The sequence below is a fragment of the Rhinoderma darwinii genome, chromosome 3 (genome assembly GCF_050947455.1).
Source record: "Rhinoderma darwinii isolate aRhiDar2 chromosome 3, aRhiDar2.hap1, whole genome shotgun sequence".
Classification (NCBI taxonomy): Eukaryota; Metazoa; Chordata; class Amphibia; order Anura; family Rhinodermatidae; genus Rhinoderma; species Rhinoderma darwinii.
In genome coordinates, this window is record NC_134689.1 from 124,043,108 (window position 1) to 124,062,629 (window position 19,522).

Below are 19,522 nucleotides of genomic sequence, written 5' to 3' on the forward strand. Positions count from 1 at the left end.
ATTAAAATGCTCACTACACCTCTACATGAATTCTTCAAGGGGTGTAGTTTCATGAATGGAGTCACTTTTGCGTAGTTTCTACTGTACTGGTACCTTAGGGGCTTTGCAAATGCGACATGGTGCCAAGAAATCAATCCAGCTAAATCTGTACTCCAAAAGCCAAATGGCGCTCCTTCTCTTCTTATCTTTGTTGTGTGCCCAAATAGTAGTTTATGACCACATATGAGGTATTTCTGTACTCCAGAGAAGTTACTTTACAAATGTTGGCGTTAAAGCAACATCTTATTAAAGAAAAAGGATTGTTTTTATTTTCACTGCCCAATTCTAATAAAATCTATGAAACACTTGTGGGGTCAAAATGCTCACTACACCCCTATAAAAATTCCTCAAGGGGTGTAGTTTCCTAAATGGAATCACTTTTTGGGCGTTTTCTCTGTTTTGTCCCCTCAGGGGCATTGCAAATGCGACATGGCCTCCGCAAACCATTCCTGCTAAATTTGAGCTCCAATAGCCAAATGGCGTTCTTTCCCTTCTAAGCCCTGGCGTGTGTCCAAACAGCCATTTATGACCACATGTGGGGTATTGTTTTACTCGGGAGGAATCGCTTTACAAATTTTGTGGTGCTCCTTGAAAGAATGTAGATTTTCAGTTTCATGGTCTACTTCCAATAATTTCTGCAAAAAAACTGTGGGGTCAAATTTCCTTGAGGGGTCTAGTTTCCCAAATGGGCTCACTTTTGGGGGATTTCCACTGTTTTGGCACCGCAAGAGCCCTTCAAACCTGACATGGTGCCTAAAATATATTCTAATAAAAAGGAGGCCCAAAATCCACCAGGTACTCCTTTGCTTCTGAGGCCTGTGCTTCAGTCCATTAGCGCACCAGGGCCACATGTGGGATATTTCTAAAAACTGCAGAATCTGGGCAATAAATATTGAGTTGTGTTTCTCTGGTAAAACTTTCTGTGTTACAAAAAAATGGATTAAGAATTAATTTCAGCAAAAAAAAATGAAACTTGTAAATTTCACCTCTACATTGCTTTAATATCTGTGAAACGTTTAACATGTTAAGAAACTTTCTAAATGCTGTTTTGATTACTTTGAGTGGTGAAGTTTTTAAAGAGGGGTGACTTATTGGGGGTTTTTAATATATAAGGCCCTAAAAGCCACTTCACAACTGAACTGGTCCCTGAGAAAATAGCCTTTTGAAATTTTCTTGAAAATGTGAGAAATTGCAGCTAAAGTTCTAAGCCTTGTAACATTCTAGAAAAATAAAAACATGTTCAAAAAACGATGCCAATCTAAAGTAGACATGTGGGAAATGTTAATTAGCAACAATTTTGTGTGGTATGACTGCCTGTCTTACAAGCAGATACACTTAAATTTCGAAAAATGCAAATTTTTGCAATTTTTTGCAAAAGTGGCCACAGCGGGAAGGGGTTAAGGAGTAAATAATAACAATATTGCTGGGATATTGACAACATCTATTTATTTATTCTTTTTTTTTACTGACAGAAAACAGTTTCACTGTGGTTATAATGATATTAATCTCACCCCTAGGCTATGTTCACACGGGGTATTTTGCAGGAGGAATATCTGCCTCAAAATTCCGTTTGGAAGTTTGAGGCAGATATTCCTCTCCCTGCACGCCGATTTTCGCGGCGATTTTCGCGCCGTTTTTCGCCCGCGGCCATTGAGCGCCGCGGGCATAAAACAGCGCGAAATACGCTTTCTCTGCCTCCCATTGAAGTCAATGGGAGGTCAGAGGCGGAAGCGCTCGAAGATAGGGCATGTCGCTTCTTTTTCCCGCGAGGCAGTTTTACTGCTCGCGGGAAAAAGACGCCGACGCCTCCCATTGAAATCAATGGGAGGCGTTTTCGGGCCGTTTTTGCCGAGTATTGCGACGCGGTTTCCGCGTCAAAAAACTCGGCAAAATACTCCGTGTGAACATAGCCTAAAAGGGGTTTTCCTGCTTCTGACAAGGTCATCAGTACATGATCTGTGGGGGTCCGACACCCGAACCCCACACAGATCAACTGGTCCGGTACCTCCGTGCACCGGACATACAAGCCGGAAGCAGTTAGCTCCGGCCACGGAATAGCGGCCGAGCTGCAGTACTGCAGCTCTGCTCCTATTCAAGTGAATAGGAGCAGATCTGCAGTTCTGCAGCACGGCCGCTATGCTATGTACGGGGCCAACTGCTTCCTTGCTCCGTAAATAGCATTATGTGCCATAACATCCGGTGTCCGCAGGCCACCGGAGTGGCTTATCGGTGCGGGGTCCGGGTGTCGGACCTGCACCGATGACATACTGATGACCAATACGGGGGATAAGTCATCAGTTGTCAGAAGGTGGACAACCCCTTTAATTAAACTACACACAAAATAAAGCAGATATACCTATGTTTTTTGGAGAGCAACTTACATTACTTCCTACCAAAATGCTTTAAATATTGCATAATGGGTGAAAAAGCACTGATATTGATTTCATATTTCCCTATGCAGTTGTATGTAATGCCTACAAAAAGATGAATAAATGATATTAGAGCATAGCTCCAACTCTTCTCTCCGCTCCAGATACTTTCCGACAATTTAAAGAGGCTCTGTCACCAGATTTTGCAACCCCTATCTGCTATTGCAACAGATCGGCGCTGCAATGTAGATTACAGTAACGTTTTTATTTTTAAAAAACGAGCATTTTTGGCCAAGTTATGACCATTTTTGTATTTATGCAAATGAGGCTTGCAAAAGTCCAACTGGGCGTGTTTAAAGTAAAAGTCCAACTGGGCGTGTATTATGTGCGTACATCGGGGCGTGTTTACTTCTTTTACTAGCTGGGCGTTCTGACGAGAAGTATCATCCACTTCTCTTCAGAACGCCCAGCTTCTGGCAGTGCACAGACACAGCGTGTTCTCGAGAGATCACGCTGTGACGTCACTCACAGGTCCTGCATCGTGTCGGACGAGCGAGGACACATCGGCACCAGAGGCTACAGTTGATTCTGCAGCAGCATCGGCGTTAGCAGGTAAGTCGATGTAGCTACTTACCTGCAAACGCTGATGCTGCTGCAGAATCAACTGTAGCCTCTGGTGCCGATGTGGCTGACACGATGCAGGACCTGGGGCAGGAAGTGAGTGACGTCACAGCGTGATCTCTCGAGATCTGTGAAGAGAAGTGGATGATACTTCTCGTCAGAACGCCCAGCTAGTAAAAGAAGTAAAAATGCCCCGATGTACGCACATAATACACGCCCAGTTGTACTCTTACTGTAAACACGCCCAGATGTAACACACATAATACACGCCCACTTGTACTTTTACTGTAAACACGCCCAGATGTACTTTTACTGTAAACACGCCCAGATGTAACACACATAATACACGCCCACTTGTACTTTTACTGTAAACACGCCCAGTTGTACTTTTGCAAGCCTCATTTGCATAAATACAAAAATGGTCATAACTTGGCCAAAAATGCTCGTTTTTTTAAAATAAAAACGTTACTGTAATCTACATTGCAGCGCCTATCTGCTGCAATAGCAGATAGGGCTTGCAAAATCTGGTGACAGAGCCTCTTTATCTTTAAAGTTGTGGTTATCCAGGGTCCAAAAATTGCTTGGGATTTATATTGTTATGTGAAAATATGTCACTTACTAATATACTTTAATTTTTAACTCTGTCCTGAATCGTGTAGTCCAAACCTGGTCACGTGATGCCGGAAGTCCTCTAGTTTTAGTAATATTGATGACGCGCTGACACAGCCCCACGTGACTGAGGGCTTGCTTCCTTTGCTCTGCAGCTTTGTTACCACCCATGTGTATAAAAATGGCTGGACTATTGTACAGAACAAACACTGGTACACTTTGTGTCTCCTTTATTTCCTCATAGATTGTAAGCTCTTGCGAGCAGGGTCCTCACTCCTCAGGTTTGAATTGTAAATGAACTTTGTCACTATGTAATGTCTGATATTGTTTGTTTCATGTTCCCTCTAAATTGTAAAGTGCTGCGTAATATGTTGGCGCTATATAAATAAAGATTATTATTATCATGTAATCAAGCACATGACCGCAAGGGGCATCTACTCTTAGGCCCCATTCACATCACGTTTAGACATTCTGTCAGAGGTATACGTTGGGAGGACCCACCGACGTATATACCTCTGATAAAAGGCTCAAACGTATCCCACTGTATGGCATACAGTGGGATACGTCGCCCAGGGACGACCCTGGGAAAACTCCTGAAGTCACTGTCCATATTTGGACAGTGATGTCGGGAGAAGTGCTGGAGTCCTCGAGCAGAGCGCTAGCTCCAGCGATAGGAAACTCCTGAAGTCACTGTCCATATATGGACAGTGATGTCGGGAGCACTACTGAAGTCCCCAGACAGAGCGCTAGCTAATGCTCTGTACAGGGACTCCAGTGATAGGAAAATATATGGACAGTGACGTTAGGAGAATTTCCAGGCCCGGAGTACGGGGCAGAGCATCTACTATCGCTCTGCCCAGGGATTCCGGCCCGGTAGAAGCTCCTGACATCATTGTACATATATGGCGAGTGACTTCAGGAGCTTCCCTAGCGCTGGAGCCCCGTGCAGAGCATCAGATAGCGATTTGCCCATTTGGGCCTTTCGTCGAAGGTGTACGTCAAGGGTCTTCCCGATGTATACCTCCGATGAAAGGCCTAACCATGATGTTAATGGGGCCTAAGAGTGCCAGCCCCTGCGGTATTGTGATTGAATGACATGCCGGGCAGAGGAAGCAAGCCCTCAGTCATGTGGGACTGTGTTGGTGCCTCATTAATATTACTAAAACTAAAGGAACTTCAGCCACCACGTGACTGGGTTTGGACTACACAATTCAAGACAGAGTTAAAAATAAAAGTATATTAGTAGGTGACTTATTTTCACATAATAATATAAATCCAAGTGAATTTTTGGTCCACAGATAGCCCCTTTAATCTTCATTTAAGGCATGGGTTCATACATTGCGATTAACTTGTGATTTTCACTTCATGTTGCATTCACAGAGAGCAGGTGCCAACCAACACAAAATAATCTGATATATATTTCAATTGTTACAATAAAATCGTGTTCCTTCTGCTTTTAAAGTGGAAATAATTAACCAAATTGATATAAATACAACCCAGTAATTTGCTGCATAATTACATTCAGTAACCACTTAATAAATGGGAAATGTGGTACCATGTGGATCCCCATGTCAGTATCATACACCATACACAGGAATGCATCTCTGGCCAATATGCAACTGATTTCAGCAAAGTGGTTTGCCACCTCTCTAAACAAATTATCCCAAAATGACTGAAATTGTTGTATTATGTTGTTACACTGGACTTTCACCAAGCTAAATGAATATTCAGGCTAAATAACAGTAAGGAATACGTATAGGAAGCTGAAAAGCCATAACATACTATATGTTTCACCAAAGTTATTAATCCCTTAAATACATGTAGTTAAAATAATTTTCTGTTTAAATGTTCAGTGTACAGATCCTTCATTCTACCCCGTGGCTTTTAAATTCAATGGAAAGAAAATGTTATTAGAGCAAGTTATAAGATCCCAACTCTCATTTTCTTTTGTGTAAAGGTAACATGCTTTCTATAGAAAACATAGCTATATTAGGTCTGATATTATGTATCAAGGAGCTACACGAAATGTAAGATAACACATCCCATTTTGGCATTAGTGTTCCTTTATCTTCATGCCCGCTTTCCTGGGTTCATTTAGTTGCCATCTGATATACGGCATGCTGTGATTTTCACAGGCATTTTGATTAGGAAACAAAACATGTCATCACAAGTGTGGTTACCATGACAAACTATCAAGAATTTTTCCAAACATTAAAAATGCAAACAGCGTTGTAGTAATCAGACTTAATAGTAATCCATCAGATACCATGGAGAAACTTTTGTTTGAATCTGTTAAGGATCTGCCAGGCACAGCTTCTGTGTATACGCCCATAGGTAATCAGTCTGCACCTGCTTCTATGTCTGTGAGACTGACTCCTCTTCCACCACTCAGGATGGCAGGCTTAGTAGTGGGAGAGCCTATCGCAGCCTGGCCAGACGGAGCTAGCTCCCGCCCTCTGTCTATTTATACCTGCCTTTCCTGTTCCTCCTTGCTTGTGATTCTTCTGTTTGGTTTCCTAGCCCTGCTGCAGCTTCTGTACTATTTGACCCTGCTTCATATGACCCTGGCTTACTGACTACTCTCCTGCTCTGCGTTTGGTACCTCGTACACTCCTGGTTTGACTCGGCTCGTTCACCACTCTTGTTGTTCACGGTGTTGCCGTGGGCAACTGCCCCATTTCCCTTTGCTTCTGTGTACCCTTGTCTGTTTGTCTGTCGTGCACTTATTGAGCGTAGGGACCGTCGCCCAGTTGTACCCCGTCGCTTAGGGCGGGTCGTTGCAAGTAGGCAGGGACTGAGTGGCGGGTAGATTAGGGCTCACTTGTCTGTTTCCCTACCCCCATCATTATAGAATCACTGTATCTGTCCAGTTTGGCTACTTATTTCTAGTTGCTTATTTGGCTATAGAACTAGATGTTTGGCAAATCAGTTGTAGGAATTGACCTGTGTGTGTGTTCTAACAGCAAAACATGTGCTGCGATTTAATGGGGTCTCTTAGAGAACCTCCATACTTTGGGGCAATATACAATGATCTCTGTAATAGTTTAGTATAAGGTATTTGTAGAGTAACTTTGCAAAAGCATTGCAAGTCTGATCTTGTACTGGCCTGTACAGCCTTTATTATAATCCAGTGCCGCATTCACAATTCTACTGGTAGTCTTTCTAAACAGTCAACAAGCTTGTACTGGGCACAACACTAAAAACTTATCTGAGCTCCTATAAAACCATATTCTGTAATGCATTGCATTCTGAGAGAATTAGGGTCCTTTTACATTGGCCAATTTTGGCTGTAACAACGAGCGCAGATCAATGAGACAGTTTTTTGATCGGCGCTCATTTGCTCCTTTCACAAGGAGCTATTTTCAGTAATATATGGGGACGAGCACTTGTTACTACGTGTGCTCGTCCCCATACATTTCTATCATGTCGGCAGCACGGGAGGTGTGCTGCCAATAACGATAATATTTTATGCTGCAGAAACTATATGATCAGTCGATGAACATGCGTTTGCTAGTTTATTGGCTGATCAATGCCTTGTTTACACATTGACCGATAATTGGCCCATGTAAAAGGGCCCTTGGTTTTACCCATATCAGATAACTGTGTGGTGCCTGGCCTGGTGTAAAGAATTCATTTTCTAGAATGCAAAGTACTATGAAATAATATATAGACAATGAGCCAGAAGGATGCTTAGAGATGTTAGCTCATCAGCCTGCACATTTTGAATATAGCTATGGATAAGTATGGGCTGCGATACTATAATGCTGTAGTTCAGGGTCAATATAGACTATAATTATATTTTACTGTAACTCAGGGTCAGTACAAGATAAAACAAAATGTTTGCTGTTTTTGTAAAGGATCTGCCAGGCACAGCGGGGTTAACTCCCAGAACTAATCAGTCAGCACCTGAGAATACATCCCTGAGACTCACTCCTGCTTCCACCATTCAGGCTGGCAGGCTTAGGAGTGGGAGAGCCTATCGTAACCTGGCCAGACTCAGCTAGTTCCCGCCCTCGGTCTATTTAAGCCTGCACTTCCTGTCCCTCGGTGCTTGTTATTGCTTTTGTTTCTTTCCTTGTGGTTCCTGGCCCAGCTACAGCTCCTGCTATTTTTGATCCTGCTCCATACCGACCCTGGCTTACCGACTACTCTTCTGCTTTTCGTTTTGTACCTCGCACACTCCTGGCTTGACTTGGCTCGTTCACCACTCTGGTTGCTCACGGTGTTGCCGTGGGCAACGGCCCCTTTTCCTTGCTTGTGTTCCTTGTATGTTTGTCGTGTTTGTCGCCGCCCAGTTGTACCCCGTCGCCTAGGGCGGGTCGTTGCAAGTAGGCAGGGACAGAGTGGCGGGTAGATTAGGGCTCACTTGTCCGTCTCCCTACCCCCTGCCATTACATAATAACAAGCCCATACCTAGTCTACCCCTGGTCCCTGACACCACTATGGATCCCCGTGAGACCCTGGCTCAGCAAATGCAGGGTCTCTCCCTACAGGTCCAGGCCCTGGCTCAGAGAGTCAACCAGCCTGATGCTACCCTGGTAGTTCCCCGCACCACACCTCTTGAACCCCACCTCAAGTTGCCCGACCGGTTCTCAGGGGACCGGAGGACTTTTCTCTCCTTTCGGGAGAGTTGTAGGCTTTACTTTCGTTTAAAGCCTCATTCCTCAGGTTCTGAGAGCCAGCGGGTGGGTATAATTATGTCCCGGCTCCAGGAAGGGCCCCAAGAGTGGGCCTTCTCCTTGGCTCCTGACGCCCCTGAACTTTCCTCCGTTGATTGTTTCTTTTCTGCTCTCGGACTTATTTATGACGAGACTGACAGGACTGCCTTTGCCGAGAGTCAGCTGGTGACCTTAAGTCAGGGTAAGAGACCTGTTGAGGAGTATTGCTCTGACTTTCGGAAGTGGTGCGTAGCTTCTCGGTGGAATGACCCTGCCTTAAGGTGCCAGTTTAGGTTGGGTCTGTCGAATGCCCTGAAAGACCTGCTAGTTAGCTATCCCTCTTCTGACTCCCTAGACCAGGTTATGGCTTTAGCGATACGACTTGACCGACGTCTCAGGGAACGACAACGTGAACGTTTATGTGTTTTCTCCTCCGACTCCCCCATGATGCCTCCCGAAGCTCCGTTGCTTCGTTCCTCCCCGAAAGATTCAGAGATACCTATGCAACTCGGGGCCTCCGTGTCCCCCCAACAACGTAGAGAATTCCGCAGGAAGAATGGTCTCTGCTTCTACTGTGGGGACGACAAGCATCAAGTGAACAACTGTCCTAAGCGTAAGGTTGCAGCCAGAGAACTTCCGCGTCTAAGTGATCATCGGGGAGGTCACTTGGGCGCACAGGTATTTCCCGTAAATATGAAACGTACTAAGATCTTGCTTCCCTTTCAGGTCTCTTTTGGTGGTAGGTCTGCTACCGGCAGTGCTTTCGTGGATTCAGGGTCCTCTACTAATATCATGTCTGTGGAATTTGCTATGTCCCTTGCTATGCCTCTTATTGATTTGCCTAAACCTGTCCCGGTAGTGGGTATCGACGCCACTCCTCTTGCTAATGGTTATTTTACACAGCATACCCCTGTTTTTGAACTCCTTGTTGGCTCCATGCATTTGAAGCAATGCTCTGTACTGTTGATGCAGGGATTATCGTACGATTTGGTTCTAGGTCTTCCCTGGTTGCAGTTGCATAATCCTACGTTTGACAGGAATACTGGGGAGCTAACCAAATGGGGTAATGAATGTTGTACGTCATGTTTTTCTGTTAATTCTATTTCTCCCCCTAAGGAGGCGAATACGCTACCCGAGTTTGTTCAGGACTTCGCTGATGTTTTCTCTAGGGAGGCCTCCGAAGTGTTACCTCCTCATAGAGAATACGATTGCGCTATCGAATTGGTACCAGGAGCTAAGCTTCCTAAGGGTAGGATATTTAATCTTTCTTGTCCCGAACGTGAAGCTATGAGAGTGTATATCCAGGAATCCCTGGCCAAGGGTTACATTCGTCCCTCTTCTTCTCCGGTAGGTGCTGGCTTCTTCTTCGTGGGGAAGAAGGATGGTGGTCTTAGGCCATGCATTGACTACCGTAGCCTGAATAAGGTCACGGTAAGGAACCAGTATCCCCTTCCTTTGATTCCTGATCTCTTTAATCAGGTTCAGGGGGCCCAATGGTTTTCTAAATTGGATCTACGGGGGGCGTATAACCTTATTCGCATCAAAGAGGGGGATGAGTGGAAGACTGCGTTTAACACGCCCGAAGGCCATTTCGAATACCTCGTCATGCCCTTTGGGTTGTGTAATGCCCCTGCGGTCTTCCAGAATTTCATAAATGAGATTTTGAGAAATTACCTGGGGATTTTTCTGGTAGTGTACCTTGATGACATACTGGTGTTTTCCAAGGACTGGTCCTCCCACGTGGAGCATGTCAGGAAGGTGCTCCAGGTCCTTCGGGAAAATAAACTGTTTGCCAAAACCGAAAAATGTGTGTTTGGGGTACAGGAGATTCCATTTTTGGGTCAAATCCTCACTCCTCATGAATTCCGCATGGACCCCGCCAAGGTTCAGGCTGTGGCAGAATGGGTCCAACCTGCCTCCCTGAAGGCGTTACAGTGTTTTTTGGGGTTTGCTAATTATTACAGGAGATTTATTGCTAACTTCTCGGTCATCGCTAAGCCCCTTACGGACCTCACTCGCAAAGGTGCTGATCTCCTCCACTGGCCTCCTGAGGCTGTCCAGGCTTTTGAGGTCCTTAAGAAGTGCTTTGTCTCGGCCCCGGTGCTGGTTCAGCCCAACCAAATGGAGCCATTTATCGTGGAAGTTGACGCATCTGAGGTGGGAGTGGGGGCTGTCTTGTCCCAGGGTACCAGGTCCCTCACCCATCTCCGCCCCTGTGCCTACTTCTCCAGGAAGTTTTCGCCAACTGAAAGTAACTATGATATTGGCAACCGCGAACTCTTAGCCATTAAATGGGCATTTGAAGAGTGGCGCCACTTCCTGGAGGGGGCTAGGCACCAGGTAACGGTCCTTACCGACCACAAGAATCTGGTTTTCCTAGAATCTGCCCGGAGGCTAAACCCGAGACAAGCTCGATGGGCGTTATTTTTTACCAGATTCAATTTTTTGGTTACCTATAGGGCTGGGTCTAAAAATATTAAGGCTGATGCACTGTCGCGTAGCTTCATGGCCAGCCCTCCTTCGGAGGAAGATCCTGCTTGTATTTTGCCTCCAGGTATAATCATTTCCTCGATCGATTCTGATTTAGTCTCTGAAATTGCTGCTGATCAAGGTGCAGCTCCCGGGAACCTTCCTGAGAACAAGCTGTTTGTTCCCCTGCAATTCCGGCTAAGGGTACTTAGGGAAAATCATGACTCCGCACTATCTGGCCATCCAGGCATCCTGGGTACCAAACACCTCATTACTAGAAATTATTGGTGGCCTGGGTTGCCTAAAGAGGTTAAGGCCTACGTCGCCGCTTGTGAGGTTTGTGCTAGGTCCAAGACTCCCAGGTCCCGACCAGCGGGCTTACTGCGTTCGTTGCCCATTCCCCAGAGACCTTGGACACATATCTCCATGGATTTTATCACCGATTTGCCTCCATCCCAGGGCAAGTCGGTGGTGTGGGTGGTGGTGGACCGCTTCAGTAAGATGTGCCACTTTGTGCCCCTCAAGAAACTACCCAACGCCAAAACGTTGGCTACCTTGTTTGTCAAACACATCCTGCGTCTCCATGGGGTCCCTGTCAATATTGTTTCGGACAGAGGGGTACAATTTGTTTCATTGTTTTGGAGAGCCTTCTGTATGAAGTTGGGGATTGATCTGTCCTTCTCCTCTGCCTTCCATCCTGAAACCAATGGCCAAACGGAGAGGACTAATCAGTCTCTAGAACAATACTTAAGGTGTTTTGTCTCTGACTGTCAATTTGATTGGGTCTCTTTCATTCCCCTCGCCGAATTTTCCCTTAATAACCGGGTCAGTAACTCGTCAGGGGTCTCTCCTTTTTTTTGTAATTTTGGGTTTAATCCACGGTTCTCCTCCGTTTCACCTGGTAGTTCCAACAATCCTGAGGTAGAGGTCGTTCATCGGGAACTGTGTACAGTCTGGGCCCAGGTTCAGAAAAACCTAGAGGTGTCCCAGAGCGTACAAAAAACTCAGGCTGATAAAAAACGTTCTGCTAACCCCCTGTTTATGGTCGGGTATCTGGTGTGGTTGTCGTCTAGGAACTTGCGTCTCAAGGTTCCGTCCAAGAAGTTTGCTCCCCGGTTTATTGGGCCGTATAAGGTCATTGAGGTCCTCAATCCTGTCTCCTTCCGGCTGGAGTTACCCCCGTCTTTTCGGATACACGACGTGTTTCATGCCTCCCTCCTCAAACGCTGCTCCCCGTCCTTGGCTCCCTCGAGGAGACCTCCTGTTCCCATCCTCACCCCGGAGGGGGTGGAATTCGAGGTGGCCAGGATTGTGGACAGGAAGATGGTCCAAGGCTCCCTCCAGTACCTGGTCCATTGGAGAGGATACGGGCCCGAGGAGAGGACTTGGGTACCCGCCCGGGATGTTCACGCTGGGGTATTGGTCAGGAGGTTCCACCTGCGTTTCCCCAGTAAGCCAGGTCCACTTAGAAAGGGTCCGGTGGCCCCTCATAAAAGGGGGGGTACTGTAAAGGATCTGCCAGGCACAGCGGGGTTAACTCCCAGAACTAATCAGTCAGCACCTGAGAATACATCCCTGAGACTCACTCCTGCTTCCACCATTCAGGCTGGCAGGCTTAGGAGTGGGAGAGCCTATCGTAACCTGGCCAGACTCAGCTAGCTCCCGCCCTCGGTCTATTTAAGCCTGCACTTCCTGTCCCTCGGTGCTTGTTATTGCTTTTGTTTCTTTCCTTGTGGTTCCTGGCCCAGCTACAGCTCCTGCTATTTTTGATCCTGCTCCATACCGACCCTGGCTTACGACTACTCTTCTGCTTTTCGTTTTGTACCTCGCACACTCCTGGCTTGACTTGGCTCGTTCACCACTCTGGTTGCTCACGGTGTTGCCGTGGGCAACGGCCCCTTTTCCTTGCTTGTGTTCCTTGTATGTTTGTCGTGTTTGTCGTGCACTTACTGAGCGCAGGGACCGCCGCCCAGTTGTACCCCGTCGCCTAGGGCGGGTCGTTGCAAGTAGGCAGGGACAGAGTGGCGGGTAGATTAGGGCTCACTTGTCCGTCTCCCTACCCCCTGCCATTACAGTTTTACTCAACTTCTTATGTATATTCTATATGTAAAAAAACAAAAAATGAAGATCCTAAAATAATACTTCTAAGTTAAGGGGGAAAAAAAATCTGTTTCATCATTGTACCAGGCATTAATTGAAACAACTGAAAATATCTTATTACTTATCTTACTTATTTGGTCTAGCTCCACTGCAAAATATGTTATATCCAATTCATCAAAGTGGTCCTTCACCTATAAAAGAAAGCAACCAATCAAGCTTCTATAATTAAATTTTTTTATTCGTTTCCAAAGTCATATAAAATAACTTTCAGAAAATGATACAATTCCACAAAGATGAGGGGAACTCACAGGAACTCAAAATAATAAATCTCAATGTATCACTTATATACAACAGTGCGTACATAGCAGAAAATAAAATAAGGAAAACAAATAAATTAAAACAGAGAAAAACACATACAACATTTGAAACATTGCTCACATATACACTCTAAAGATACAATACAATACATCACTACAAATAACACCTATGCATATTAATGACCGTGATCCTAAAAAAAAAAAACTCTAATAGGACCCTATAGACCCCAGACCAAAGGATAATCAACATCCCCAATCTGACGAATGTGACACCTGCAAATTTTTTATGGAGTAGAATTGCTTATATGAGGGCCCTGGGACGTGTAATATGAAACCCATGTATCCCATCTATTATCAAACGGAGTAATAGAATGGGACAATTTAACCAACAGTCTTTCCATGTTATGCATGAATTGGACATGTTGACATAATTCTTTGGCAGTTAAAGGAGAGTTGGACTTCCAAGTTCTCTCAATCATGGATCTGGCCGCAAGTATAATATGACCTATCACTGTTCATACCTCCACATCAAATTCTGACATGCCAAAAAAAAACACAATGCTAACGTAGGTTGTATGTGAACGCAGAGACCAGTAACAGACTTTATAAGACCCACCTTTGCCAGCCAAAAAGTATCGATCTCACCTGTTTAACCCCTCAGATGCGGTGCACAATAGCGTGCACCGCATCGGAGTGGTTTTGGAGAGAGGGAGGGAGCTCCCTCTCTCTCCCACTGACACCCGGCGATACGATCGCCGAGTGTCTGTGTCTTCAATGGCAGCCGGGGGTCTAATAAAGGCCTCCAGGTCTGCCTGGAGCGAATGCCTGCTAGGTCATGCCTGAGGCATGACCTAGCAGATGCCTGTCCGTTTTAAACGGACAGGCAGTAATACACTGCAATACAAAAGTATTGCAGTGTATTACAATAGCGATCGGAGAATCGCATATTAAAGTCCCCTAATGGGACTAGTAAAAAAGTTAAAAAAAAGTTTAATAAAGTTAATTTTAAAAAAAATGTGAAAAAAAAAATGAAAAACCCAGCTTTTCCCCTTACAAACTGCTTCACTATGAAAAAAAACAAAATAAAGTAAAAAAGTTACACATATTTGGTATCGCCGCGTCCGTAACGACGTAAAAAAATGTGATAAAAAGTGATAAAAAAGTCGCATCTACTCCAAAATGGTACCAATAAAAACTACAAGTCTTCCCGCAAAAAAAAAAGGCCCCTCATACAACCGCATCGGCGAAAAAAGAAAAACTTTACGGCTCTTCAAATATGGAGACACAAAAACAAATAATTTTGAAAAAAAAGCGTTTTTACTGTGTAAAAGTAGTAAAACATACAAAAACTATACAAATTTGGTATCGTTGCAATCGTAACAACCCGCTGAATAAAGTTATTGTGTTATTTATATCACACGGTAAACGGCGTAGATTTAAGACGCGAAAAAGAGTGGAGAAATTTCATGTTTTTTTCTATTCCCCCCCCAAAAAAAGGTTAATAAAAGTCAATCAATAAATATGTCCCCCATAATGGTGCTATTAACCCCTTCCTGCTCCTGGACGTACTATTAGGTCATGGTAGCTGTATCGTTCACGCTCCATGACCTAATAGTACGTCTCGGGAGTAACGGCCGTTTCGGCCGTCCTCCCGACACATACAGGAGCTGTGACAGCTGCTGTCTCGTACAGCAGCTGTCACAGCTCTTACAGCGGACCGACCCCGCTGATTAACCCCTTAAAAGCCGCGTTCAATAGAGATCGCGGCTTTTTAGGGGTTAAGCTGCCATCGCCGGCACGATAGCGGCCGGCGATGGTGACTATGGCAACCGGACACCAAACAATGGCGTTCGGCTATGCCATCAACGGAAGCCTAGTGGGTCCTGACAAAGTCAGGACCCACTATGCTTGCTGTCAGTGAGTAGCTGACAGTTCTAATACACTGCACTACGCATGTATTGCAGTGTATTAGAATAGCGATCAGGGCCTCCTACCCTCAAGTCCCCTAGTGGGACAAAGTAATAAAGTAAAAAAAAAATAAAAAAAGATGTGTAAAAATAAGAAAATAAAAGTTTTAAAAGTATTAAAAGTAAAAATCCCCCTTTTTACCTTATCAGTCCTTTATTATTAATAAAAATATATAAACAAACAAATAAACTATACATAATTGGTATTGCCGTGTCCGTAACGGCCTGAACTACAAAATTATTTCATTATTTATCCCGCACGGTGAACGCCGTAAGAGAAAATAATAATAAACCGTACCACAATCACAATTGTTTGGTCACTTCACCTCCCAAAAAATGGAATAAAAAGAGATCAAATAGTCGCATGTACCGAAAAATGGTACTGATCGAAACTACAGTTCGTTATGCAAAAAATAAGTCCTCGCACGACTTTATTGATGGAAAAATAAAAAAGTTCTGGCTCTTAGAATAAGGTAACACAAAAAGTGAATGATTTTTTACAAAACTTATTTTATTGTGCAAACGCCATAAGACATAAAAAAACGATAAACATCTGGTATCGCCGTAATCGTATCGCCCCGCAGAATAAAGTGAATGTGTCATTTATAGCGCACGGTGAATGCTGTAAAAAAAAATTAATAAAAAAAGCAGAGTAGAATTGCTGTTTTTTAGTCACCACGCCACCTAAAAATAGAATAAAAACTGATCAAAAAGAAGCATGCACCCCAAGAAAACTACAATGAATTCCTCAAGGGGTCTAGTTTCCAAAATGGGGTCACTTTTGGGGGGTTTCCACTGTTTTGGCATCACAATACCTCAAACCGGACATGGTGCCTAATAAAAAAGAGGCCTCAAAATCCACTAGGTGCTGCTTTGCTTCGGAGGCCAGTGCTTGTGTCCATTACCGCACTAGGGCCACATGTGGGATATTTCTCAAAACTGCAGAATCTGGGTAATAAGTATTAAGTGCGTTTCTCTGATAAAACCTTTTGTGTTATAAAAAAAATGGTATAAAGAGGATTTTCTGACAAAATTTCTAAATTTGTCAGATCAAGTCCTGAAGCCCTACAGCGCCATGCGGTGTGGTATAAGAAGCTGGCCGGGCACCTCATACAGATGGCATTGTACAATGTGTATGTACTACGTCTGCTATTAGAGGGGGATAAGGGAGGACACAATATATCAATGTGACACGTGTCCCGAAAAACCAGAGCTCTGTATGAAAGAGTGTTTTAAAATTTATCATACATCCCTTGGTTTATAATTTACCCCAATTTTACTTACCCTGATGTACTCCGCACAGCTTATCCCCCCTCGTCTTTCCCCTCTGGACCCTGCTGTGTGCCCAGGCAGCTGATAACAGCCACATGTAGGGTATTGCCGTACCCAGGAGAACCCACATTACAGTTTATGGGGTGTATGTCTCCGGTCAAAATGCTCACTACACCTCTAGATGAATGCCTTATGGGTGTCGTTTTTAAAACGGGGGCACTTCTTGCGGGTTTCAACTGTACTGGTACCTCAGGGGCTTCTGCATACATGACTTCGCACCAGAAAATCCCCAGTAGGCCAAATGGTGGTCCTTTCCTTCTGAGCCCTCCCATGGGCCAAAACGGCAGTTTATCACCACAAATGGGGTATTGCGGCACTCAGAAGAAATTGCGCAACAGAATGGGGTATTTTGTTTTTTGTGAAAATAAGAAATTTTCAGCCAAAACTACATATTATTGGAAAAAATTTATTTTGTTTTAATTCCCAGCCCAATTCAAATAAGTTCTGTGAAAAAACTATGGGGTCAAAATGGTCACAACACCCATAAATGAATTCCTTGAGGGGTGTCGTTTCCAAAATGGGGTCATTTCTGGTGGGTTTCCATTGCTTTGATTCCTCTGGGGCTCTGCAAATGCGACATGGCACCCGAAAACCAAACCAGCAAAATCTGCACTCCAAAGAACACACAGCACTCCTTCCCTTCTGAGGCCTCCCATGGGCCCAAACGGCAGTTTATCACCACAAATGGGGTATTGCTGCACTCAGGAGAAATTGGGCAACAAAATTGAGTATTTTGTTCCCTGTGAAAATAAGAAATTTTGATAAAAAATGACATCTTATTGGAAAAAATGACTTTTTTTTCATTTCACAGCCCAATTCAAATAGGTGCTGTGAAAAAACTGTGCGGTCAAAATTGTAACAACAACCATATTTGAATTCCTTGAGTGGTGTAGTTTCCAAAATGGGGTCACTTCTGGTGGGTTTCCATTGCTTTGATACCTATGGGGCTCTGCAAATGCGACATGGCACCCGAAAACCAATCCAGCAAAATCTGGACTCCAACAAACACATAGCGCTCCTTTCCTTCTGAGCCCTCCCATGGGCCCAAACGCCAGTTTATCACCACAAATGGGGTATTGCCGCACTAAGGACAAATTGGGCAACAAAATGGGGTATTTTTTTCCATGTGAAAATAAGAAATTTTGATCACAAATGACATTTTATTGGAAAAAATGATTTTTTTTTAATTTCACAGCCCAATTCAAATAGGTGCTGTAAAAAAAATGTGCGGTCAAAATGGTAACAACCATAAATTAATTCCTTGAGGGGTGTAGTTTCCAAAATGGGGTCACTATTGGGGGATTCCTACTGTTTTGGCACCTCAACACCTTTTCAAACCTGGCATGCTGCCTAAAATATATTCTAATAAAAAGAGGCCTCAAAATGCACTAGGTGCTTCTTTGCTTCTAGGGCTTGTGTTTTAGTCCACGAGCGCACTAGAGCTACATGTGGGACATTTCTAAAAACTGCAGAATCTAGACAATACATATTTAGTAGTGTTTCTCTGGTAAAACCTTCTGTGTTACAGAAAAAAATAGAATAAAATTGAAATTCAGCAAGAAAAATGAAATTTGCTAATTTCACCTCCACTTTGCTTTAATTCCTGTGAAATGCCTGAAGGGTTAAAAAACTTTCTAAATGCTGTTTTGAATACTTTGAGGGGTCTAGTTTTTAAAATGGGGTGTTTTTCAGGGTTTCTAATATATAGGCCCCTCAAAGCCACTTCAGAACTGAAGAGGTACCTTAAAAAAAAGGATTTTGAAATTTTCGTAAAAATATGAGAAATTGCTGTTTATGTTCTAAGCCTTGTAACGTCCAAGAAAAATAAAAGAATCTTCAAAAAACTATGCCAATCTAAAGTAGACATATGGGAAATGTGAACTAGTAACTATTTTGGGTGGTATAACCGTCTGTTTTACAAGCAGATGCATTAAAATTCTGAAAAATTATATTTTTTCAACATTTTCTCTACATTTTGCAATTTTTCACCAATAAACACTGAATGTATCGACAAAATTTTACCACGAACATGAAGCCCAATGTGTCACGAGAAAACAATCTCAGAATCGCTTGGATAGGTTTAAGCATTCCGACGTTATTACCACATAAAGTGAAATATGTCAGATTTGAAAAATGGGCTCTTAGCCTTAAGGCCAAAACTAGGCTGCGTCCTTACGGGGTTAAAAAATACAACTTGTCCCGCAAAAAACAAGACCTTATACAGCTATGTCGACGCAAAAATAAAAAAGTTATAGCTCTTGGAATGCGACGATGCAAAAACTTAAAAAATGGCTTGGTCATTAAGGTTTTAAAATAGGATGGTCATTAAGGGGTTAAAGGATGTCTCTTAGTAGCTTCTGTCTATAGCACAACATGACACACCAGTACAAGACTGTTTACAAAAAAATCTTCCTTATTATGAAGGAGATGTAATGCTCCATGCAAAAAATTTCAATTTAATATTGGTGATATTATCATTTCTTTGCAGAGTGTAAAAGATGCTCCAAATTGTTTCAAAACATGTGAGTGGTCTATTTCCCAGGATAAATATAAATTTCTGTGGGGTAATGACCCCTCCTAACCGTTCCGTAGTTTGTTAGAGTCCTGTTCCGTTCCTATGGCTGGGGACTGGGAAACCTCACTTGTTTCTTTTGTATGATTTAGGCAATCAATCCTTGCCTTCTGGGAGTAGTCACCTAATTTGGTGGATGCGATGCTTAGATTCTGCAATATGCACTTCTTAAAAATTAATCCGCCTCCTTAGGCAGCTGGATGACTTTCTATATAATGGACCTTATAATCAAATAAAATTGAATTGTACATTGACTCCACTGTATATGGATGTTGGCATGAAAGACTTGGTGGTGTAATGCCCTTAGGATGAGAGAGCACAGGAATCATGAATTCTTTTAATATGGTTCTAAAGCTACAATACAACATTTATTTTAGTCAATAAAATAATTCAATTTGGGAATAGCAGGGCAGACAACATGCCTGTTTATTGCTCCTAAAAAGTTAGCAACCAAAGTTAATTATTCCAT

At 43.6% G+C, this 19,522-nt stretch overlaps 1 protein-coding gene across 1 annotated transcript in view; it reads right to left on the reverse strand.

Moving 5' to 3' along the window:
• Positions 1-19,522, reverse strand: part of TXNRD1 (thioredoxin reductase 1) — a 70,838-nt gene that overhangs the window by 38,619 nt on the left and 12,697 nt on the right. Inside the window, exon 3 of the mRNA XM_075856652.1 lies at positions 12,996-13,056. Within this exon, the coding sequence (XP_075712767.1) occupies positions 12,996-13,056 (61 nt within the window). The remainder of the gene's footprint in view (positions 1-12,995; positions 13,057-19,522) is intronic.